The 25,031-nt window shown below is 47.0% G+C and overlaps 1 protein-coding gene across 9 annotated transcripts in view; it reads left to right on the top strand.

The window, feature by feature from the left end:
• The first annotated feature begins 455 nt into the window (after nucleotides 1-455).
• FAM120B (family with sequence similarity 120 member B) overlaps nucleotides 456-25,031 on the top strand; it is a 71,784-nt gene continuing 47,208 nt past the window's right edge. Inside the window, exons 1-4 of one of the 9 annotated variants that reach the window (XM_060029601.1) lie at nucleotides 466-529; nucleotides 10,035-10,138; nucleotides 11,562-12,995; nucleotides 18,051-18,231. In XM_060029601.1, the coding sequence (XP_059885584.1) occupies nucleotides 10,085-10,138; nucleotides 11,562-12,995; nucleotides 18,051-18,231 (1,669 nt within the window). In that variant the 5' untranslated portion in view covers nucleotides 466-529; nucleotides 10,035-10,084. Of the gene's footprint in view, nucleotides 530-568; nucleotides 1,072-10,034; nucleotides 10,712-11,561; nucleotides 12,996-18,050; nucleotides 18,232-25,031 lie in introns of those variants that run through there. The other 8 variants (XM_060029605.1, XM_060029600.1, XM_060029604.1 and 5 more) reach the window with 8 other exon arrangements.

Raw genomic sequence — 25,031 nt, 5'->3', positions numbered from 1 at the left:
TGTGTCCTTGGTCAGCCCAGGCTGGAAAGCACCGCCCTCCTCCAGACAGGACAGACACCGAGGCCCATGGTCGAGGTGGACAGCGCGCCAAGGTCCCTTGGCTGGAAAATCCACCCGCTCTGGACCCCCCGCCGCCTGCCTCCTGCGGGGCCCGGGCTCCGGGCCAGCCTGCCGTCTCCTAACAGCCCACACCGCCCTCCCTGCGCTCTTCCGCCAAACTGCGGCGTCAGGGCCCGGGCTCGCGTGTCCGCACCACCAGTGGCCCATAGCGCCAGCGGGTGAGCCGGCGGGAGCCGAGCGAGGCGTGACCCCGACCTCCACGCACCGCGCGGTTTCCGAGGCAACGGGCGCTGCGCCGGCGCATCGCGCTTCCCGGCGCCTCTGGGGCCCGGCCGCGCAGACCCCGCCCACCGAGTGGGCGGGGCGGTTTCTCGAGCGGAAACGCCCGAGCGGAAGCGGAAGTGCTCGGCGGCTGCGGCGGGCCGAGGGCTGCGTGGGCGCGTCTCCGGCTGTGCTGGCGCATCTCTAGGTAGGGCTGGGCCTGTGGGGCCAGCGCGTCTGGGCCGCTCTCGGTCGTCGCCTCGGCGCGGCGGCTGCGCTCGTGGTTCTGCGCCGTCGCGGTCCCTGGGCCGCGTCTCCCTCACCGCATGTCCCCACAGCCGTGCGCCCTGCCTGCTCCTCCAGGTGCCGCCTTGGCCCGACCCCTCCCCGGAAAGAGGTGTGCAGTTCCGGGTCGCCGTGTGGTCCCTGTCGGCCGTACCCCAGGGAGGCGTCCTCTGACCTTTGCACTTGGCGTCTCCGAACTTGGGCGCCTTCCGCATTGACCCGGCTGTCCTGAGCCGGGGCCCCAGCACCCAGCAAGCACCATGCCCTCTGGGGAATAAAGGCCGGCGGGATGACGCCTAGGTGGCTGAGAAGATGATTTGTCCATGTCGGCCAAGGAGGGGCCAGAAGTTTCTATACAGAAGGGGAGGATTCCAGCTGAGTTTCGAATAAGTGGGAGTTGGGAGGTGCCGAGGGGCAAGAGGCCATTCATTCCTTCAGAGGGAACAGAATGTTCAAGACCTGCAGGTTTGAGACTGCCTGACATCTTCTGGGAGAGACAGAGCGCTAGAGCTGGGGATGGCAGGAAACTCGGGGGAATTGGGAACAGGGAAGTGATGTGATCGGATCGGAGTGTTAAGAGTCATCTGGCAGGCGTAGGGATGGTGGTGCTGGGTGACTGCATGTGATAAGAGGGCTTTTGCAGCCGTTTAGGGAAGAAGTTTTAGGACTGAAAATCTGGAAATGATAGTGGGGAGAACTTGGAGGTGAGTTTGATGGGGAAAAAGTGAGCTCGTGGTATTTCCAGTGACTTCCCCATTTTGGGCTTGAGCGCTTGAGTAGGTAATGCAGAGAATGAGAACAGAATGGGGACAGGTCTGCGGCATCCGGTTCCTCACCTGTCGCCTCCCAAATGTATTACGCTCTGGTTCCTCCATGTCTGGTGTCCTCCTCCTGTTTTGTCCTCCATCTCTGTCATTTCTGCATCGTGGCCTCGCATCTTCACGTGCTCTTTGGCCTGCCCACGCTTGGACCTTTCTGTGAGGAGCTACCACTCCTGCACCACCACAGCCTTCACACATTCTCTATGTGTCGATTTCCCCATCACCCCATCTCTGCCATCTCTAAGCTCTGCCGTAGGGGTTTTCCCCCAACCTTGCCATTCCTCTGTCAGAGGACTGCAGTGGTGCATTCCTTATAGGTTGTGTTCAAGGAAAGCAGTGAGAACACCTTGGCTGTGTCAGGTCGCACACTACTCATCTCCATGCATACCGTTTCCTGACCACCTTACCTCCCAGTTGTCTTTGTGTAATTTCGAACAGACATGTCTGTTTTCCAGACATGGAAATCTCTAATCACTTCTGGCCCTCTGTTTTCTCGTCTGTGAACTGAGAAGACCGCAGTAGGTGTTGGTTGAGGTCACTTACAGTTTTTACTATTCTGAGGTCCTCCCTACTCCCTGAGCCTGAATCAGTGTCATTTATGGGGCAGGTTTACTGTAAAGCTAATGAAGTTCAGGCTTCAGGGGCCTCGCTTTCACGGGCCCCTTTCAAGGCACTGGGAAGGACCTCAGTGGTCTTGTGTTTATAATTGTGTGTCTTTATTTTTATTTATTTATTTTAAAAAATTTATTTATTTTTGGGCGCGTTGGGTCTTCGTTGCTGCACGCGGGCTTTCTCTAGTTGCAGTGAGCGGGGGCTACTGTTCGTTGCGGTGCGCGGGTTTCTCACTGCAGTGGCTTCTCTTGTTGCAGAGCATGGGCTCTAGGCGCGCGGGCTTCAGTAGTTGTGGCTCGCGGGCTCTACAGAGCAGGCTCAATAGTTGTGGCTCATGGGCTTTGTTGCTCTGCAGCATGTGGGATCTTCCGGGACCAGGGATCAAACCCGTGTCCCCTGCATTGGCAGGCAAATTCTTAACCACTGCGCCACCAGGGAAGTCCCATAATAGTGTATTCTTTTTTAGAAGAGGGACCTCAAATTATATAAGTTTCAGGCCCTACAGTACTTGGATCCCTACTAAACTGGCCATTAGTCATATCCTGCTGTCTTGGTTTTTGTGTTCTTGTCCTTCAGACTTTCCCCTCCCCACCTCCTACTCCTCCTTGTGTGTGCCTCTTATTGAGGCTTAGAGAGAAAATATGAATGAATGGAGCTGGTCAAACTCCTGCTGTAACCTGGCTTTGGTTTGCTCTTGGGTCAGGAAGAGAGGTGTCAGAGATTGGCAACTTAGCACAGTGGGCAGAATCTTTACAGCAGTGCATGTATTTGATTTGCTTGTCTGCTGGGTTGCCATGTCCTTCAAGAAAAGGTTGAAAGTAAGAAGGGAAGTTCACTTAATTGAGATCATAGAAGCAGCTCTTATCTCTATGGAAACTAGAATCATACACTGGAAATTCATTCAGAGGAATTAATTGCATCCTTATTTTATTAGTTTGAAACTGAGGCAACCCTTATGCTATCAGTTACTTTTATAGAGCTTTATAATAAGTGTGAATAACTTTTACATTTTCATTTGCTTTTAGAAGGAAATTTCTGTTTCTTTATAAGGTGTTCTGTTGGAAAAGTCTTCAGAGTTAAAACATGTTACTTAAGGTTTAAATTATTTATATAAATATAATAAGATATTTCTAAAGGATTTTATAGTAGTAGTTTAAAACTTGCCAAATTGAGAGGTAAATCATTATCTTATTTTTACAAATAAGGAAATCAGTGATGTACAAAGAGAGTCAGTGATTTGTCTTCAGTCAGCCAGTAAATCAGGACCATTGCTAGCTAAAAAAGCCAGGTCCTAAGCACCCGTTTCCTTATAAACAAGTGTGGTTCAGAGAAGGAGGAGTCCATTTAAGTCAGCTCTTGTTGTCGAGTGCTTACTATAGCATGCACCGAGTTTATACTTCCACATACCTGTCCAGCTGCACGCCCGTGTGCATGCTAGGCTGTAGAAAGTACACAGCAGAGATGGATGCTTTCCCCATCAGTCCTTGAGCCCGAAGAATTAACTCAGTACAGATTCGTGTAAGTTACTGTAAGTCATTTATAATAAAACGGTCTGCAACCAGGACAAGGGGACAGTAACACTTTGAACAGCAGAGTTTGCTGAATAGTTGAGTTTTGGATTTTTGCCCATTAAGCATCAAAATTTCACATTTAGGATGGAAATCTTTCTAAAATAGAGTATTTCCCTGCTTTCTTTTTAAATTTTTTTTTTAATTTTAAAAACTTTTTTTTTTTTTTTTTTTTTTTTTTTTTTTTTGCGGTACACGGGCCTCTCACTGTTGTGGCCTCTCCCGTTGCGGAGCACAGGCTCCGGACGCGCAGGCTCAGCAGCCATGGCTCAGGGGCCCAGCCACTCCGCGGCATGTGGGATCCTCCCGGACCGGGGCATGAACCCGTGTCCCCTGCATCGGCAGGCGGACTCTCAACCACTGCGCCACCAGGGAAGCCCTAAAAACATTTTTTAAATTAAAAAAAAAAATTACTTTTAAATGAAAAAAAATATATTTTTTTTATTTTTTGGCCACACCACAATAGCTTGCGGGATCTTACCCCAGGCCCCATGCAGTGGAAGCGCGGGGTCCTAACCACTGGAGCCATTCCCTACTTTCTTAATAGAGTGTGCTAAATGTGATATGAACTTTCCCTAATCCCTGTGATATGATCTCAAGTAAACATTTTAAACATAAAATTTGTGATGCAAACAGTGTTAGGGCTCGTTGAGGCACATACAACTGTTTTCCCTGTTATTTGTTCGGAGTTTTTGTGTCTTTCGGCCTCTTTCAGTGTTTTCATCCCTTCGCTTTCCCCAGGTCAGCTGCTAGAGGTTCTGCCCCTTGTCAGTGTGTGCATGCCTACCTCAAATGCTCTTTCCACACTTTTCTTCGCTGTGGCGTAGGAGCTAATTGTTAGAACTATGTAGAAGAAGAATTTATAGGTGATAAATCGGAGCCTGAGAAGTTGTTTATGAATGAATTGTTTCAGTTGTACTTGTGAATTTTAAAATTTATGTTGGAGTCTTATCCTGAATTCTGGATACATGAGGCATAAGTTTTTGTAGGTGGCAGACATCTTCCTTTTCTATGTTCATTGACTTGAAGGGGTTTTGTAGCGCTGCAGTCCGGTGCGGAAAGGCCCAAGGTCCAGCCTTCTGGGTTGCTCCTTCAGTCCAGCCTTTCTGTTGGGCCCCTGGGACTGGGAGGACCTTCAGAAAGGAGCGCTCTGGGCTAAGCGCATGCCCCGCAGGCTGACTCTGCCACGCGAGTTGGTGTTCCGCGCGTGCCGGCAGCAAGTGCAGTGTTGGGGTGGGGGCTCCCCTAGTGAGAGGAACCGGTTTCGGAGGCAGGTGGATTCAAATCCCGGCTTTGCCGTTGCCGTCTGTGACCTCAGGCAGGTGACTGAGCAGCTCACACTGCTGGCTGCCGCCCAGCAGCCGTTCGTTCCTGCCTTCGTCGCTGGCAGGCGTGCCCCACAGTGGAGTCCGAGCAAAACTTGATAGCGTGCCAGTGGGACGAGAGGGGTGTCTGCCGTGGGGCTCGTAGAATAAGCTGCACATATTTAAAGTGTACGGCTTGGTGCGTTTTGACATGTGTTTGCACACCCGCAGGCTTCTTTGCTGACGGACCCTGAGCCTTTGCTCCTTCTTTCAAGGTGCATGTCTTAGGGACTTCGTCTTGCTGGTTGCTGTGCCTACAGCTGCTAGATCTCTGGTATATCGGGGAGGGTGGGGGAGCAGAAGAGCCTCTCTGTACCCTCCTTTGTCTTTTGCAGCAGGAAACAGGGCTCTGCCTCCCTGCAGCGTTGGGGTTCTTCCACATCCACATGAGGGAGGGTGCTGGGCTTTGCGGGGGGGTAGCTGGTTTTCCCCAGTCGGGCCTGCCTCTCTCCCTCCTCCACAGCACAGGCAGGGCAGTGCTTCTAAAATGCGCTTGCTTAAGAGCCCTGAGCAGCACCTGCTTTCCCTTAGGATGAAGTGTGCACGTGTGTGTGGCTGTGCAAACTCTGGTCGCTGCGCCTCTTCGTCTCTTTAGACTCTTCTTCCCTTACTGCAGAGGTTCTGGCCAGACTGAGGGGTTTTGTTTTTGTTTTCTTCCCCCATTTTCCACGTTGAAGAACACATTTATAATACAGTAAATAAAGTACAGGTTAAACTACCTAATAGAACAGATATTTTAAGCACCTTAGAAACACTGATTTAATAATTAAAAAGACACCTTATGGACTTAAAAAAGATTCATCCCTTATTCCTCTTGCTTACGCCCCCCCATCCGCCTACTCTCCCCTCTCCCTCTGGCTGTGCCTGCCGGCTCTTCTGCCTCATGTCAGGGCCGCTTGGAATGCCCTTCCTCAGGATGGCCGTCGTGGATCCCAGGTCTGGGTTGGGTCTTCCTGCTGAATATTCTGCACGCCCTCCGCTTTTCTCTGCCCTACAGTAATGCCCAAGTGATCATTGCTTGTTGGAGGCTTTCCTGCTGGAGCATAAGCTGCCAGAAGGCAGGGACCCTGTCTGTCTTAGTCATGGCTCCACGGCTGCTGTAGCGATGACACAGGTAGCTGCTGAATGAGTAAACCTGACTTATGTCTAAATAAAGTTACCTGGTGTCATTGAGGAGAAGTAAGTGTGAATGAGTTACAACTACAGTTAGGCACAAATGACCAATATGTGCTTTTGCGTTGACTCAGCAGTTTCACACCTAAGATTAATCCCAAGGAAATGATCAGAGATGGTGTGTTCAGAGATGTGTATTCACGGATGTGACTGACATTCTTATTTATGGCATAGGGCATTGGAAATGAATGTTCAGCAGTAGGGTTAGATAACTCCTATTATGTCTACATGGTGCAGCCATTAAAAGTGACACTGCAGGAGGTTAACATTACCTCTTGGGAACATATTCATAATAAACTAAGACACAGAAGTAGATTATAGAAAAGCATGATCCCAATTTTTAGTAACAATGAATAACTAAAAAAACTAGAAATATGTACTCAGATGTTTGTTGTAGTCACCCTTGGAAGGTGAGATTATGAGTAGTTTTTTTCTTTTTGTGCTGCCCTGAATTTTCTGCAAAGAACATGGCTACTTTTTTAATCAGAAAAAAATTTTTATAAATAAGTACGTTCCTGATATTAAAAAGTAATATAGGTTGTAAAAATCATAAATACAGTAAAGCCTGACTAAAATTTATATGGCTTTGTTTTAAATTTTGAGATAATTTAATAATTTTGACTTGTGCTGGGCTTATTTCACTGAACTGTAGCAACTAATGAAAAATGATGACCAAATTTATAATATAAATAAAATTGCATCACAGCAATTGAGTCTTATAAACCTCATTTTGCATATAAGAAGAATGAAGTAACTTGCTCCAAGATTCACTGCTAGTAAGTGGAGGTTAGAATTTCAACTCAGCTCAGTTTTGTTGTAGAGCCTTCCCTTCTGTCAGCGGTGCTGTGCTGCCCAGCGTTCTGTCTTTTTCCCTAGGACGCAGCCAAGAGGGGTCGAGCTCCCAACTCGGTGCATCTGCCACGCACGGTTTTCTGAATGTTGGCGTCAGTGGTCATGGCCAGACTGTGGTCCGGAAGGCCCTCCAGGGAGGGCACCCTGAGTCTGGAGTCGTGACGGCTGTAGGCTTTCCATTTCCACTTTGAATAAACTTTATTGAGGTTGAAGTTAGTGTTAAAATATCCCTCTGACACTTGTTAAGACAGTGAGAAGGACTCTCTTCAAGACTTGAGTGGTGAGAGAGGTGGGCTCAAGTTCGAACACAGCACAGACACCGGGGGATTGAGAGCCTGCAGCAGAGGGAGGGTCGCTGCGACTGGAGGGCGGGGGAGCAGTTAGATCAGATCTTGAGGCGGGTCACGTGTCAAGGGTGGGGTTACTCAAGCTGACTCAGCAGGAATCTGGCTAAACTTGGTAAGGATGAACTTGCAGCTCAAGGTGGAGGCCTGTCGAGAAGAGGGCCCAGGAGCCTGAGTTTGGTCAGGGAGAGCGTGTCGGCCAGTAGTTCCGCTTGTCCCGTGTGGAGGCCTCTGACAGCAGGGAGAGCAGCCTGGTGCAGCCGCCCGGACCACCTGCGGTGAACCGTAGCCCTGGCTGTGAATTCCAGTGAGCGCTGGGCAGTTGCCGTGTCTCGTGTGCTGGCCTGGGACACATGTTCATCCCTGAATTTTCAGTCCCTGTTCTTACCCTGCTGTGTTGAAAGGGTCCCTGTAAATTCCTCTTTTTAGCTGAGGCTAATGGGGAGGAGAGGAGAGAGCAGACTTCAGATCCTCCACTTAAAGGTGTGAGGGGCCTCATGAGAGGGCCCAGGCCCCGGGCAGCAGGTTACCACTGGGAGAACAATGGTCCAAGAGTCAGACACGGAGCATGGAAAAAGAGGACTGTATGTTCTTCACTGAATCCTGGGACATTGTCCAAGAGATTCTTCCAATATTCAGTTTTCTAACAGAAGGTCCCTCTCTGTTTTACTTTGCTGTTTACTCTTCATGAGAGCTCAAACACTGTGATGTCACACGTTAACTTGTAGATTTTTGTCTTGTAGAGACATTATTTCTGTCTGATAAAGATCTATCCAAAGGTTATGGTTCTATTTCTGGAGGACATTAACCCAATTCCTCTCCAACTTTAAAAGGCTCACTTTGGTCGGCCAGCTCTTCAGATGCGCTCGGAACTGGCTTCCTGTCTTACGGTTTCTTTCATTAATTTATATTTGCATGGGTTATGTCTTTTCACCTTCGAACATTATGCCTTGACACCTTTGGGATGCTGGATGTGGCTCAAGGTGGCCACAACTGCTGGTACTGGTTGCCTACAAACACTGCTCCATGGGGGGCAGGGTGTGTGCCCTGGGCTGTCCATGGGTCCACTGTTGCTGTGTCCAGAGTGACTCTCCATGTGTAGCTTTTGACCCCGTTCTCTCAGTGGCAGATAGGGTGCATATGTGTTTTGCTGACTCTCTCTTCATTTCTCCAAGTGTTTGTCAGTTGAAAGACTGTGAATAAAGGAGCTTCTGGGCTTCTCCTTCCTCTTCTCTGCAGGCCTCATTTACTGGTAACCCAGTACATTGGGATTGGTCTGGATGTAAGGAGAACAGAGCCATTGCTAGGAGCGAGGCCTCCTCCTCCCGTGTCACACACTCTAGCTGTACTTGTGCACCTGCTGCTCTTTCCTAAAATCTGCTGCCCTGATGCTTTGTTTCCCAGACCAGTTTGTCAGCTACTCAAGGGCAGACTCTACTCTGTACTCTTTGCCCACAGTTGGAGTCTATAAACTTGTTGATTCCTGATTTCTCTTTATACACTTGCCCTTTGATGCCTTTATCTATTTATTCGTTCACAAGTGCTTGCCAGGCCCTCATGTGCCTGATACTGTGCTGGGTGTTAGGGATCTGACAGGGTGACATCTTCTGCCCTGAGGCCCACGTTAATGCACGTGACTCCCAGACTGTATTTTGGGCAGTGGGACTCCTACCTAGTGAGACATAACTTTTGTTTTCCAGGCAACAGTTATCTAGATAATGACAATTTCCTGTATAATTTGTAGGTAGAATAAATGAAATTTTATATACGTGTGTGTATATATACGTATAATTTTACAATATATATATTGTATAATCATATTATATGTATTTGCAGTCATCTTAAAAACTACCTTTAGAGTATATGTTGTTAGCAATAAAAGGCGTAAAAACACAGAAGAAAGTTGTTTAAAAAGGTAATATCCAGATTTCTCTTTTTAAGCATCTCCTTTCACACCACACTGACTGCATTGATGGTGGGCTAACACTGCATTAATGCTTTGAAGAGCCGAAGTGCCGGAAGGCATCCTCTAATGCCCAAGTCCCCAAACCTTTGCCTATCCAAAATTGTCTTTGTGAATGCCATAGAAGAGCACATTGTAACATAACATTCCTGAGGTAATTTGTGATTCAAACTGTGAGAAATTGGCAGTGTGAAAGACAGGAAAAACCAGTACATGTTTAAAAAATAGTGAGCTTTTCACTGCTGGGGTAAGCAAGGAGGAAAAACATTTGAATAAAATCAAAGCAGAGGCTGAGCCCGACTTCTTGCAAAATAAAGAGGAGAGTGTTTCAAGAAACTCAGTGTTGTCACTTGCAGTTTTAGTAGAAAAATGCTTGAAACAAAAATGTCTTTTTATCGGTGAGGGAAGGCAGCCAACGCAAATGTGGCAGAGCTGCTGCACAAATGGGCCCACGTCTGTGAGGGGTGGGAGTGAAGGCGGTGCCGGTGCTTTGCCCTCCTGGCTCCATCTCCACGTGGGCTTGGTGGGAGGGTCCTCAGCACCCGCACGAGAGCTCGGGGAAAGAAGCAGGTCTCCTCTCGCAGTATAGAAAGAGTCCGCCTCCCGCTGGGTAAGATCTACCTTGGATCCACTCGTCGTCCACAGACCTTGCCTTTTTTTTTTTTAAATCCATTTCGGTATTTTGTACAGTCTGACATTGTGTTCTGAAACATATCCCCTTTCCACACCAGGCCCGGAGGACCCGACTGGAGAACTGCATTATGGCTGAGATAATCATGTTATGAAGTCCATCTCCTGCTTCAGAAACACACCTTCCAAGATGAACCCACTGCTAGTAATAGGTCTCCAGTGGTTTGGGGTATATGGATCCATTATGTGTAACAACTTAATGAGCAAGGCCTCACTCAATTTCAACTTAAATGTGTGCTATTTGTGTCCACTCAGTTTTTAGATATTCTTTATTATTAATGGCTATTAAACAGATAACTCCAAATTCTCTTAGGGGCAAGGGTCCATTAACAGGCAGCAAATTCTTAAAAGATAATCCACGAGGGGGCCTTTTCCCAGCCTAGTAATTTATTTACTGAAATAGGGCTTACAGATTTTTACCCGCCAGGGTTGTTTTGAAGAGTGGAGACGTGTGCTTTGAGTGCCCAGCGCTGTCTGGCAGGAAGTGGGCACAGACAGGAGCTGTTACTGCCGTGCGTGGGCAGCTTGGGGCTGCTGCCCTCAGTCCCCAGCCTGGGAGAGGCACCATTTGCTCTTGTGCTGCTGTTTGCATAGTAAGGATATTTTTGTTTTGTTTTATCAGAGGACCGGAAGCCCTGATGAAAAGAATAGGCCGTTAAGATAAAAGATGTCTGACCACTGATGTATGTTACTGGCTATATTACATCTTTCGTTATGCGTAAGGACATCATACTTATTACATAAAGGACTCTGCTTAGATTTTTTCCAGATTGTGAATTCTGATCCTTTGAACTATTTTGTGTGTTTTTACATTTTAGAATGGGCAGTTTTCCATCCAAAGTCAGTCAGTCACCACCTCAAATGTTGCTGCATTTGGCCTAGTGAATATTCATGTAGTTTCCTTTTTAACACCTTTATTGAGATGCACTCGATGCACAGGAAACTGCACATATGTACAGCGTATGATTCGAGAGGTTGAGCATGCGTTCACCCGTGACACCATCCCCACAGCCAAGGTGGTGAATGTGTCCATCACCCTGTCTCCTGCCCCACTGCAGACGACCACAGGGCTCTTGCCACTGCGGGCAGCTCAGCTCTCAGTGGGCTGGGCTTTTACATAAGTGGGACCGTGCAGTGTGCGCTCCTTGGTCCAGCTTTCACTCAGCAGAATTACTTTGAGAAACATCAGTGTTGCACGTATCAACTTTACATTTTATGTTTTCAAAATTAACTTCTGTTTGAGCTCCTAGATGGGCAGTATTACTTCTTTGAAATTGTTAACCTGTTTTCGAACTTTGTTGAGAAATCTCTTGAGTAATAGTCTTAGTGACAATCTTAAAAGAGTGCTGCCCTGTGCTGTCCTGGTGGAAGTCCGACTCAGCACCTTACTCGCAGGCGCAGCCCCACGGGTGTGTCCGGGGAAGCCTCTTCAGGCTCCTGACCAGCGTGACGTGCTCTGTGTCGTGCTGGAGACAGAGAGTGAATGTTAAATATTGTCTGTGTTTGCTCTGAAAGGCGCCATATGTCTGGTGATAACGCCATAAGTACTCATTTCTTTTCCTTTCCAGATCCTTTCCAGGAGGTCAGTTATGGGTGTGAGAGGCTTACAGGGATTTGTGAGAAGTAGCTGCCCGCATATATGTACGGTAGTAAATTTCAAAGAGCTGGCAGAGCACCACCGAAGCAGGCATCCTGGAGGGACTCCTACCATTGTGGTCGATGCCATGTGTTGCCTCAGATACTGGTACACGCCGGACTCTTGGATCTGTGGTGGCCAGTGGCGGGAATACTTTTCTTCTTTGCGAGAATTTGTGAAAACTTTTACAGCTGTTGGCATCAAGTTGGTATTCTTCTTTGATGGCATGGTGGAGCAGTCCAAGAGAGACGAGTGGGTGAAACGAAGACTCAAGAACAACAGGGAGATAGCCAAGATCTTCCATTATATCAAGTCCCACAGGGAGCAGCCTGGCAGAAACATGTTCTTCATCCCCTCAGGGCTGGCCATATTTACTCAGTTTGCTTTGAAGGCCCTGGGTCAGGAAACTCTGTGTTCGTTACAGGAGGCCGACTATGAGGTGGCTTCCTATGGCCTCCAGAACAACTGTCTTGGGATTCTTGGAGAAGACACTGACTATTTAATTTATGACACCTGTCCCTACTTTTCCATCAGTGAGCTCTCCCTGGACAGTCTGGACACCATCATGCTGTGCCGAGAGAAGCTCTGTCAGAGCCTGGGTCTCAGCCTGTCTGACCTTCCTCTTCTGGCCTGCCTGCTTGGCAACGACATCATCCCAGAAGGCATGTTCGAAAGCTTTCGTTACAAGTGCTTGTCTTCTTATACCTCTGTGAAAGAGAACTTTGACAAAAAAGGTAACATTATCTTAGCTGTAGCGGACCACATATCTAAAGTTCTTCGGTTGCATCAAGGTGAGAAGAAGCTGGAAGAGATGTTACCTTTGGGGCCAAACAAAGCTCTTTTTTATAAAGGAGTGGCATCATATCTTTTGCCAGGACAGAAGTCTCCATGGTTTTTCCAAAAACCTGAAGGCGTAGTAACTTTGGACAAGCAGGTACTGTCCATGAGTTCAGATCCTAAATCCAAGCAAGAAGTTCCCGTGTGTACAGACCCTGGATCCAAGCAGGAAGTTCCCGTGTGTACAGACCCTGAATCCAAGCAAGAAGTCCTTTTGTATACACACCCTGAATCCAAACAAGGGGTTCCCGTGTACACAGACCCTGAATCCAAACAAGAAGTCCCCATGTGTACAGACCCTGAACCCAAGCAAGAATTTCCCTTATGTACACACCCTGAATCCAGGCAAGAAGTTCTCTTATGCACACATCCTGAATCCAAGCGGAAATTACCTGTAGATACGGACCCTGAATTTAACCTAGAAGCACCCCTGTGTACAAACCCTGAAATGAAACAAGAAGATCTTGTAAATATGGGGCCTGAAGTCAAGCCACAAATAACTATGGTTTTGGATCCTGAGATCTTGAAGGTATGTAGATGTGTCCACCCAGATCTAACGTCATGATGGAAAGTGTACCCATTGATAGATTTGACAGTGAGTATTTATTGACTGCCTGCAGTGGTTAAGACACTGGGGCGGGGGGTGGGGGTGGCAGGCACAGGACAGAACCCTTGGAGTTTAGCTAGGAAGTAAGACACAATACATGTGAAAACCCACATTATAAACTCTGTCTCACGCTGTCACATCACTGTTACGGAGAGAGTGCTCGAAATTTGAAAGAGAGTAATCACTGTGGGTTAAGTACAGAGAGAAGCTCCCAGAGGAGGGATAACTGAAGCCAGGCCTTCATGGGGCTGAGATTTGTTGTGAACAGGTGAAGATGGGGTCTGCGGGAGCGCTGGAGGGGTGGCCTGTAGACTCTCCCCTCAGGCACAGTTCTGGGACAGGTAGCAGAGGCATGCGGTTTGAAGGGCTAAGTAAGGAGAAAACAGTTGCAAAAGATAGACTGCGGCCAGATTGTGGATTTTGGTACATGCCATGCTGGGAATTTGGACGTAGTCCTGAAGGTAATATAGAGCCTTGATGGTTTTTGAAGGAGAGCCACTGTTTATTAACTGCTTGCTGCACGGAGGATCTGTCTACGTGCAGCGCGTGTATTTTAGCTCATTGAATCCTCTCGTTCTCCTTGGGTTACAGAGAAGGTGCATGTCCACATGAATGCCCTGAGGCATCTCAGCAAGTGCAGAACCAGACGTGACCACAACCTTTCATTGTTCTGGCATTGACTGTCACCATCTTGCACAAGTTAAAAACCTGGGAACCATCTCTCCCATTTTTCGTAACCAGTCTCTCCCAAGTCTTGGTACTTTGATCTGCTCGGTGGATCCTACCACCCTAGGCCAAAATATCGCTTGTGTGAATGACTGCAGTCATCTCTGAGCGCTCTTCCTAAACAGACTTCTGCCCCTTCCAGTCCATTTGTCATGCTGCACACAGAGATAAAACCCTTATTTGCATTCCGTAGCTCTTAGGAGGGAAACAGTAACCGGAACAAGGCTGGCAGCCATCACCCAGGCACTGCCTGCAGCTCCACCTTTGTCTGCCCCTCGGCTGCTTGCAGCCTCGCATGTGCTCTTCGCCCTCCGGGACGGCTCTCCTGCCCCCTTCTGCTAGTCGACTCCGGGACGGCTCTCCTGCCCCCTTCTGCTAGTCGATGCCTGCTCGGCTTTTCCACCACACACGCAGAGAAGCCCCCTGGCTGCCCACCCTGTGTGTGTGTGCCTGACGTTTGCAGCGCATGCCCCTGGAATGTCGTGTTTGGTTCCTGTCTTTCCTGCTAGATGGGGCGGTTCTGTGAGGGCAGGACCTTGTTTGTTCTTGTCATTGCCAAGCCCCTTGTCCTGTCCTGCTGTCTGTCTGGTAGGGGCTGCTAGTTCAGTCTCAGAGGGGATGTTCTCTGTCTCTTGTATCTTTAGGTTTTCTCTGGTGACTTCTTCCCTCCCTCCTGTACAACTGCAGGGGTTCTCCTGTCCGAAAGGTCTTTCCCCTCTTTCTCTGTTACATATATTGTAGCAGAGGAGCTAAGAGGTAGAAGGTGATACATGTTTTAAGAGAGTTGCAGGTGAAAAAGTATTAAGAAGTTAAGAAATTTATTCTACTGGGAAGCACTCTTAACTGCTTTTTAGAGGAAAAAGAATGTGGGGTGGACGTTGGAGGAAGGTTAGAAGTGGACCTCCACGTGGAGGTGCTGCCAGGCAGTGGGACATGAGTAGAACATGACAGCACGGGGACAGGTGGGCCTCAGCAGAGAATGAGGAGTCGTCTGATGAGGAAGAAGGAGAAGAGCATGGAGGAAGGACAGAGAACTAAACCTGGGCTCGACTTGCATGTGTTCAGTTTGGTCGCGCAGGTGGCTCTCCAATGACACGTCTCTTTGTAGTTGTTCATGGTTCCCAGAAGGCGTTCCTCACTGAGTCTCCTTCGGTCATCGCACAGCTCTGTCGCTAGACGCGTGGGTGAGGACATAGGTGTGAAAGTGACATGGTCTGCAGTAGTCACACGACTAGCGCTTGGCAGACCCTGGCGTTGAACCCAAGCCTTTGACGCTTTCCAAGATCACCGCTGCCTTCCCTGCTGGTCTAGAAGTTCATTGGCGCTTAGAGAGGTGACACAGTCGTGGTCGGTAGTGTAGAAGCAGGAGAGTGGAGGAGTGTGTAAGGGAACCCCCCTGCTCTGAGTCTTCATTCGAGAGGCGGCGGTGTCTGCGTCTCAGCCAGCCCAGGACTCTGACTGAGCGATCACCTGCCACATCCACAGTGCCATTCCAGGCCCTCTCTGCTCCCTCTCCTTTGCTCTGGCCCCTGCCAGTCCCCGACTTCCGCTCTGGTCTCCCGTCTGTGTACACCTTGCACCTGTCCCGTCTGGGCTCCTCGTCACGCCCCCTGGCTCATCCGCCACACCCACCCCATACCCACCTGGGCTTCCGCTGTGCTCATGGGCGTCCTGGCCGTCTCACCCAGTCTCCTGCAAGGGGAGTGCGGACAGGTTGGGTCTGACTGCCAAGGGTAGCACGTGTGTGCTGAAAGAGTTCAGGACTTAGTTCTTACACTCTTTAAGGAGGCATTGGCTATCAAGCAGAGGTGTGGTGAGATCAGATCTTTGTTTTTTGAAACATTGGGTATACTGCAGAGAATGGCTATTGGCACATAGGAGGGTTGGGTGGCCTCAGAGAGCTGCGGTCTCCCAGGGGCCTGGGGGAGTTCAGATTACAGGGATTTGGGGAGCAATTTGGAGGCAAAAAAGGCAGGAGCTGGGGATGGGGTTGCTCTTTCAGGAAGTTTGGCAGAAAGAGCCTGGGATGGGAAGAGGCTGGCAGAATCTGGTAGGCCTGTCTGCTGGTTGCGGGGGGAGGGTAAGGGCAGATAGTGTGTTGTTCCCGTGACACTCGCATTTACTGAGCTTAGTGATACCTTTGAAAACAATTTTGAAGTTTCTTAAGTTTCCCTTAATTTTTTCTTAAAAATTTTTTTGCAATGGAGTCTTCCAGCCCTGTCAATAGGTAACCAAAATTCAAATGTGTGCATTTTGACCACACATAGTCACCCTGGAAATCCTTAGGTGCAAAGTTGCTGAATGCAGCAATTACCTGAGTACATACCCACAACCACTGCTGTTTCTTCCAGAGTTACACACTGTTGGATAAACTGAATTCTTGCTTTAGAATATTCAGGTTAGGTGCATATGTTAAAGTTTTTCCAAGTGTGGAATGCTATATAATATCTACAGTTAAGGGCAGAGATAAAAAGATACTGAGGTGATGAGCTAATTAATGAATTAATATTATGCTTGTAGAGAACTTCTCTGAAAACCCTGTGTATACCCAGAAAAGAATGTTACATCTCAAATTCTGTAGAGTTGCCAAAATTGAAGATTTCTTAGTAGAGTGAATATAATTTATTGTAGCTATATACATAAATTTGTCAAAATACTAACTCTTCTGAAATAAAAAAAGAGTGAGAAATGGAAGAGGGAATAGGAGAATAAATTAGAAGGTATTCTGCCTTAAAAGGATCATGAAATATCTAACCATATTGTTTCTGATAGATTCTGTATCAAAGGGGGTGTTATAGAGAAATAGGTTACTTCTAATGATCTTTGATTGGTTAGAGCATCAAGTAATAACTCTTTTGGAATCCTTGCTGACCTTAAAGTTGCTAGCTTGTCTGCCATCCTGATTTGAAGAAATTTTAGCCATGAGATAGACACTCGAGTATGTCCAGCCTGAGACCAGTACTTACCACCTACTGGCCATGCACTATGTGCCAGCCTCGTACATTAACACATTTAATCCTCACGATAGTTCTGTGAGGTCAGCACCTTTGTTAAACCTGTTTTACATATGAAGGAAGTGAGGAGTTAAAGGGATTAGGGCTCAAGTCTACAATAATGAATGGGCGTGACTGAGCTGCTTCACGTGTATGAGTAACAACGGGACACTGACACACAGAGGTTTTGATGTTCCAGGTTATTGGCAACACATTTTAAGGGCCATTAGTGGTAGGCTGGATTTAAATTCTGAAGAGTAATCTAGATGAATTTATTCCTGCAGTAATAAGAATGTTTTTGCAGGAACATGAAACCTGTATGGAGGATATTATAGGCCGTCTGATCTTAACTACTCATTGAATGAGAAAGTGGTATCCATTTAAATCATCCATCTCGTCACCTACCATGTGCTGCCACTGTGCTGCATTCGAAGTAGAAAGAAATGAGTGCCCAGTGCATAGTTTCTGCTCAATAAAAAATCCCTGAACAGTTGAATGAACGTGATGCAGTTTCTAATCCCAGGGAGTTTATGGTTTAATAGGAGAGGTAAGGCCAGGTAACCAGTGTAGGGTAAACGTGAGTTTGAGCCCATCAGGCCAGGGGTAGGTGAGTTCCTGCTCAAAGAGGATGTCAGGGTTATGGAGAGATGACGCTGTAGGGGACCCTTAAAGGAGCAGAGACTGGGAAGTGGCTGGTTGGGAAGGGCTGAAAGAGGTCAGTTTTCCGGAGCACAGGGAGGGTTCTTGCAGAACTTTGGAGGTTGGGCCCCAGAGAGTCCACGAAGGGCAATGGTGTACGTGGGAAAGGAGATGGAGGCCTCCGCGGGGCCTCCCTTGAGTCTCAGGCTGAAGAATCTGTGGTAGCCGGCCAGATGCTTTGAGGAGGCATTGACTGGGCCTCTGTTTCCAGGAAGGCAGAGTATCGCTGGGATGAAGGGTGGCTTGGAGAGAGGAGAGACTGGTGGGGGCGGCTGGAGCCCTGGGTAGCATCTCTCCGTCAGGTGGACAGGATGATGAATGACGGCAGGAGGAAGTACGACAAGTCTGGTAGGTGATTGGAAATTGGAGGAGGAGCAAGAGGAGTAATAGAAAGCTTTGAGCCAGAAGCCCAAAGGAAAGGAGGCACAGAGGCCAGCTTGACGTCATGAGTTCGAGTGACAGTTACGCTATTTCTGAGCCCTCAGAGACGTTGGATTTCCTATTAAAGGTCACTGTTTTGTTTTCAGCGAGAAACCAGTTGCATTTAAATTTCCGGCAGGTCGCCAGAGCACATCACGTCCAGGCAGAGAGCTACCTGGTGTACAACGTCATGAGCAGCGGGGAGGTCGAATGCAGCAACAGTCTGGAGGATGCGATGGACCAAGCTCTGCCCAGCCAGGCCTTCGTCTACCGCCCAGTGCGGCAGCGGGTGTACTCCCTCTTGCTGGGGGATGGCGAAGGTGAGTCATGGTCTCGCAGTGACTGTGCTCGTGAACCTGAATTCTGAGAACTGGCCAGACAAAGTAGAGTGCATTCTTTCAGGACTTGGGGTTTATTTCTCTGTGAAATCTGTAATGTAGAATGCCACTCGCATCTGTGCAGAATAAAGGGTAAGTGCCTTGGGACGTCTGTATCTAATTAGCAAGCATTTGACCAGTATTCATTAAAAGAGAAGTGCATTGTTTCTGTAAAATGTCGAGGTTTTTTTTTTTTTCCGCCGCACAGCATATGGGATCTTATTTCCCCAACCAGCGATCGAACCCACGCCCCCTGCATTGGAAGTACAGAGTCTTAGCCACTGGACCACCAGGGAAGTCTCTAAAATGTTGTATTTTTATGCCTTAAAAGGATTCGTCCTTTTTAAAAAATGTGAAAACCCTTTCCTCCTGTAGGAGTGTAGGGTGTGTTTATTATTAGAAGACAGCGTCTAGTTACTCTCCCTCAAAATGTGAGTTTCGTAAAATGATTGTATATAATCATCATATTTTAAAATATAAACAAAATTTTCCTTTGGAGTTTTTGTAATTAAGTTTATGTTTTTCCATCTGTATTTCAATTTCACAGCAGGAACAAGAGGATAAGGAGAGGACTGTCCCTGGCTAGGCCAGTAAAATTGAGAGGACCTTTAACACCAGGAATAAAATTAATCAGACCCTGTAACCCTCTGTTAGGAACAGTCTGGGGAAATTGGGAGTGTCGGAGAGCGCTCTGTAGCACAGACTAGTGATGCTTAATGCATGCAGTTACCTCCGTGCAAGGCCTTGCTGACCTGAGGCAGGCTGCTGGAACATCATGGTCTGATCGGATGGTGCTGGGATGAGAAACAGAGTCTGGCACACTACTGTCAGGGCAAGGACTGAAGCAGAAAAGTCCTGGTGAAAGGATGTCTGTGGCCCATTTGCCTAAACTCCATTATCTCCAAACCTACCAACATTACTATTAATATTATTCCAGAAAGGAAACATTTACATAATCTAAAGATGGTGATAGAATCATCAGATTGAAGTGTTGTGATTATTCTTTTTTTGGGCAGAGGGAGTGGCAGGTCCTTTGTACCCAGATTTTATTAGATTCCCAGCACCACCCATCATGTGCTGCCTTCTCCCATAGGTGCTGTGAGAGTTCAGACACTGATGTGGCCTAAGGAGGACATGAGAAAGATGTTTAAGCTGATTTGAAGACAGAAACAGAAGAACCTATGTAAACTTTGAAACCAAATATTATTGAAATAATTTTTCTATTTTTCTTATGTGGTTCTCTGCCCATATACTCTTTCTTAACATGAATGATGGCACATTGACTCCAATGATTAAAGAAAAGATATCTTCATCATGAAAAAATTTCATGTTATAGAATAATATTTGCCTAGAATTATTTTTAGAGTATTTTGTTAAATGAGGTTAAAATATATAAACTTCATAACTTAAATTTCCTACTTTGTTAATGCAATTTATTGACAGCCATAGAGATCACTTTATTAGATAACCACAATAACAGGAAAATTACTCAGATTGAACTTATCTTCACAACTGACCTTCACTCTCCTTTTTTCTTTCTCAACTTTTTGGCTTTCTACATGAAGTCTACATTGTTAGGATGTAACATAAAAAGCTGCTGTTGCAGGTTTATTTATGATGAATATAATAAAGCGTATTCTATGCTGTTTGCTTGGCTTGGCTTACTATTGCACATGCACCTAAAAGAGATGTCTTTTCTGCAGTGGAGCGTGGTGTTCTATAAAATGCCAGTATTGCGAAGAGGGCTATGAGAGTCTTCCACCGACTTTCTGTCAGCTTGTTCATAGTTTTTAAGAAAAGAGTGTTGAAATCTCCAGATACTGTTGCGGATGTTTTTATTTATTCCCTTCATTCTGTTAGTTTTTACTTCAGATGTTTTTGAGGTTCTGTTATTAGTGAATGTACATAGAGGATTGTATGTTTCTTAATGAATTGGCTCCTTTAACATTATGAGATTTCCCTTTTTTAGAAAATCTGATCATATTCCCTATGTTGAAGCTGGCTTTGTCTGATACAAGTATACACACCCCACTTTTCTTATGACTATGGTGTATCTTCTTTCTGTCCTTTTACTTTTAAACTATTTCTTTATATTGAAAGTATGTCTCTTTTAAGCAGCATATACAGTCTTTCAATCTCTGTCATTTAATTGGACTGTTTAGGCCATTTACACTTAATGTACTTATTGACAGTACATGTAATGTCTTCATGGGTTTAAGTCTTCATTTTGCTCTTTGCTCTGTTCTTTTTTCCCTTATTTTCTCCTTTTCTGACTTCTTTTGGATCAATTGAGTAATTTTTAGTATTTTGTTTTGTATTGGCTTATTATTGGACTTGGATTATTAGATTTACCTGTTTTTGTTTGCTTGTTTTTTTAGCAGTTTTTATAAGGTTTATAATATATGTCTTTAACGTGTCACAATTTGACTTCCGTATCATATCACGTAATGTGGATTGTAAAAACCTTACAACAGTGTACTTGCATTCTCCCTGCTATTCTGTATATTTTTAAAACTTCTAAAATGATTATATATTCAAGGGAGTTGCAAAAAATAGCTCATAGGGTTTCATGTACCCTTCATCCAGCTTCCCCAAAGATGACATCTTATAAAATAAAGTACAATATCAAAGCCAGGAATTTGACATTGGTACAGTACTATTAACTAGATCATAGACATTATTCACTTTTCAGCATTTTGTCCACCCATTCATTTGGTATGTGTATAGTTCTATGCAGTTTTATCCCATGTCAAGGTACAGGAATGGTCCATCACCACAGGGGAACTCTCTCATGCTGCCCCTTTGTACCCTGCCCTCTGTCCCTGTCCCCTGGTGACCACTAGTCTGTCCTCCAACTCAACATTTTGGTCATTTTGAGAATGTCACATAAGTGGAAACATAGTAGGTAACCTTTTGAGATTATGTATATGTTTTAAATCCCATAACACACAATTCTTATTTTTATTTTAAACCATGGGTTGGCAAACTTTTTTGTGAAGGACCAGATGATAATAAATATTTTAGGCTTTGAGGGCCCCACAGTCTGTAACAACTGCTGAGCCCTGCTGAGCCAAGTGCCATGGACCTACATCCAGAAGGGTGTGGCTGTGCTAGTGAAGCTTTGTCTAGTTTTCCCATGTCACAAAATTTGAATTTTATGTCATCGGTCTGTGTCACAGAAAATTCTTCTTTTGATAATTTTCCAGGCATTTAAAACAATATGAAAAGCATTATTAGCTTTCAGACTGTATAAAAGCAAGCAAGCCAGATTTGGCCTATGAGCCAAGTTTTCCAACCCTTCCTTTGAACAGTCAGTTGTTTTTTTGTTTTTTTTTTTAAGAATAATTTATTTTTTTGGCTGCGTTCGTCTTTGTTGCTGCATGCAGGCTTTCTGTAGTTGTGGCGAGCTGGGGCTACTCTTTGTTGCAGTGTGCGGGCTTCTTCTTGCATCGTGGTGGCTTCTTTTGTTGGGGAGCACGGGCTCTAGGCCTTGCGGGTTTCAGCAGTTGTGGCACATGGGCTCAGTAGTTGTGGCTTACAAGCTCAGTAGTTGTGGCTCGCGGGCTCTAGAGCTCAGGCTCAGTAGTCGTGGCGCACAGGCTAAGTTGCTCCTCGGCATGTGGGATCTTCCCAGACCAGGGATTGAACCTGTGTCCCCTGCATTGGCAGGCAGATTCTTATCCGCTGTGCCACCAGGGAAGTCCCAGTCATTTGTCTTTTAAAGGAGTTAATAGGTGAGATGAGGTCTTCTGTGTGCACCATTTCTGCTGCTCTTTTTTTTTTTTTGGTACGCAGGCTTCTCACTGTTGTGGCCTCTCCTGTTGCGGAGCACAGGCTCTGGACGCGCAGGCTCAGCGGCCATGGCTCACGGGCCCAGCCGCTCTGTGGCATGTGGGATCCTCCCGGACCGGGGCACGAACCCGTGTCCCCTGCATCGGCAGGCGGACTCTCAACCACTGCGCCACCAGGGAAGCCCTCTGCTGCTCTTTATTTCAGAAATATAATTCTGCTGGATGTAGAATTTTAGGTGTTTTTGTTGGGCACTTTCAGAGTGTCATTCTGTTGTCTCTGGCTTGTGTTTCTCATGAGTTGACGATTGTCCTTCTGACTGTTGTGTCCACGGATTGCAAGTGTGTGTTTCTCTGGCTGTCCTTAGGGTTTCTTCTTGATTGCTGGTTTTCAGCCACTGTTCAAGCTGAGCTTTGGAGTCGTTTCCTCTCTGTTTATTCTGCTTGCAACTCTTGAGCTCTTTGGGTCCATTTCTATTCCCTATTGACTTAGAAAACAACATTTCATGAAACGGTGCTCAACTTTTTCTATCTCTCTCACCTATCACTCTGGGCCTTCAGTTACGTGCCTGGTTCACACCTCACAGTGTCCCTCAGGCACCAAGGCTTGTTTTTATGCCTCTTCTCTCTGTGATTCAATTCGGGTCACTCTTGTTGTCATTTTCGCATTTCTAGTGTCTTTCCTCTGCAGTGTCTAATCTGCTGGTAACCCATCCGGTGAAATTGTCATTTCAGATATTGTGTTTTTCAGTTTTTTAAAACAATCTTCCATTTCTTTCTTCCCTGTCTTCATGTTTTCCTTTAAATCCTTAAACTTGTTCACAGTAGCTGTTTTCAAGTCCTTGTCTACTAATTCCATCATCCCTGTCATTGCTGGGCCTGTGTCTGTTTATTGACTTTTCCTCCTTATAATGGGTCCACATATTTCTGCTTATTCTGATGTCCAGTATTTTTTATTGTATTCTAGAAGATTTTGGATCTGTGAAGGGTCTTGATTTCTGTCCTGTCGGGCAGTTCATTTACCTAATCCTTTCAGGGCTTGCCTTATAGGGAATTTCAGGAGGTAGAGTGGCCCTGCTCCTGAGGCTGGGCCTTCCTGGGCTGTCACCCTAGTGCCGGTGTTTGACAACGTCTCTGCACACTGGCCGCAGGGGCCCCCGGGTCGGTCAGCAGGGTTCCCCATGGTTGTCTTGTCTGGCCTCACTGAGCTTTGCCCTGGACCCGCCAGGACCTCGAGCATGCTCCTCTGCAGACTTCTGGAGCCGTCTCTGCACGCCACCAGCTCCTGGTTCTGCCTGCAGCCCCTGCTGTCACGACAGCCTCGTCCTCTCAGAGAGTGGCTTCTTCTGCCAGGCTCTTCCGCCCTAGGTTGCTGTCTGCACGGTGCCTCAGGGTAAAAAGTGTCCACTGGAGAAGGCGGTGGCTTCTAGAGTTGTTGGAGAGGGAAGAGTCATCAGCACGACCGCCCTGTCTCAGCCAACCCCACCCTCCTCTAGTGTTCCGGGTGCTGACGGCGTTGAGTGCTAGTGTGGTTCTTGTTCCTTTTTTGTGACTGTTTTCCCCTTGGAGAGTTTTATCCTGCATGTTTATACATTTTTCTCCCATCCATATGTCCGTTTTCCTTTATTGGAACTGCTAAGAGATGTTGCACTTCCTGGTCTGATGTTCTGTTTCTTCATCTTCTACTTCCTGGTTTGTTTTTGCTGCATTTGGGTAACATTTCACCACTCCAACCTCAGCTTTTTTGGAGAAGTGTCCCTCTCTCCTTCCTCTCTCCATCAGGGCCTTTCTCTTCTCCGTCCTGAAGCTCCTCCTGGACCGTCGAATTCCTGCTGGAAGCCTCAGGTTGCTGGCCTGGCTCCTGTTCTCAGTGGCTCTGTTGGTGGGAGGCCATCAAAGCTGGGTTTGCCCCCTTTATCCACAGGTGATTTCATTCACTTGCATTGCTTTAAAAACCAAATCCATGTTGAAAAATACAAAATTTATTTTTCTGGCTCAGACCATCCTTTTTTTAAATTTTTTATTGGAGTGTAATTGCTTTACAGTGTTGTGTTGGTTTCTGCTGTACAACGAAGTGAATGAGCTATACATATACATGTATCCCCTCCCTCTTGGACCTCCCTCCCACCCCCCATCCCACCCATCTAGGTCATCACAGAACACTGAGCTGAGCTCCCTGTGCTATACAGCAGGTTCCCACTAGCTATCTCTTTTACACATGGTAGTGCATATATGTCAGTCCTAATCTCCCAATTCGTCCCACCCTCCCCTTCCACCCCTGTGTGCACATGTCCATTCTCTACGTCTCCGTCTCTATTCCTGCCCTGGAAATACGTTCATCTGTACCATTTTTCTAGATTCCACATATATGCGTTAATCTACGGTATTTTTCTCTTTCTGACTTACCTCACTCTGTATGACAGACTCTAGGTCCATCCACATGTTTACAAATGACCCATCCTTCTGACCAGTTCTCTTTGTCCCTCATGCCCTTGAAAACCAACTCCCCCAGATTCCTCCCTTATGCCATCATCAAAATTGATTTCCTCTGAAGAAGCTTTGTGCTTTTCATTCTTAAGCTTATTACAGTTCGTACTTGCACCCTGTTCACATGGGTGTTGTCCGGTGGCCTTCCTCCCCACTAGGCTGAGGGAGCAGGGACTGTTCAGGGGGCATTTTGCCACACCTGGCAGATTTCTCAGGTGAGTTAGGTGACCGATATTATGTGTGTTGAGTGTGTGTTTAAAATGTTACCTTTGGGCTTCCCTGGTGGTGCAGTGGTTGAGAGTCCGCCGGCTGATGCAGGGGACGCGGGTTTGTGCCCCAGTCCGGGAGGATCCCACATGCCGTGGAGCGGCTGGGCCCGTGAGCTATGGCCGCTGAGCCTGCGCGTCCGGAGCCTGTGCTCCGCAATGGGAGAGGCCACAGCAGTGAGAGGCCCGCGTACCGCAAAAA

Source organism: Delphinus delphis, chromosome 14 (assembly GCF_949987515.2).
Source record: "Delphinus delphis chromosome 14, mDelDel1.2, whole genome shotgun sequence".
NCBI classification, from domain to species: Eukaryota; Metazoa; Chordata; class Mammalia; order Artiodactyla; family Delphinidae; genus Delphinus; species Delphinus delphis.
This window is presented reverse-complemented; position numbering and strand designations above follow the sequence as displayed.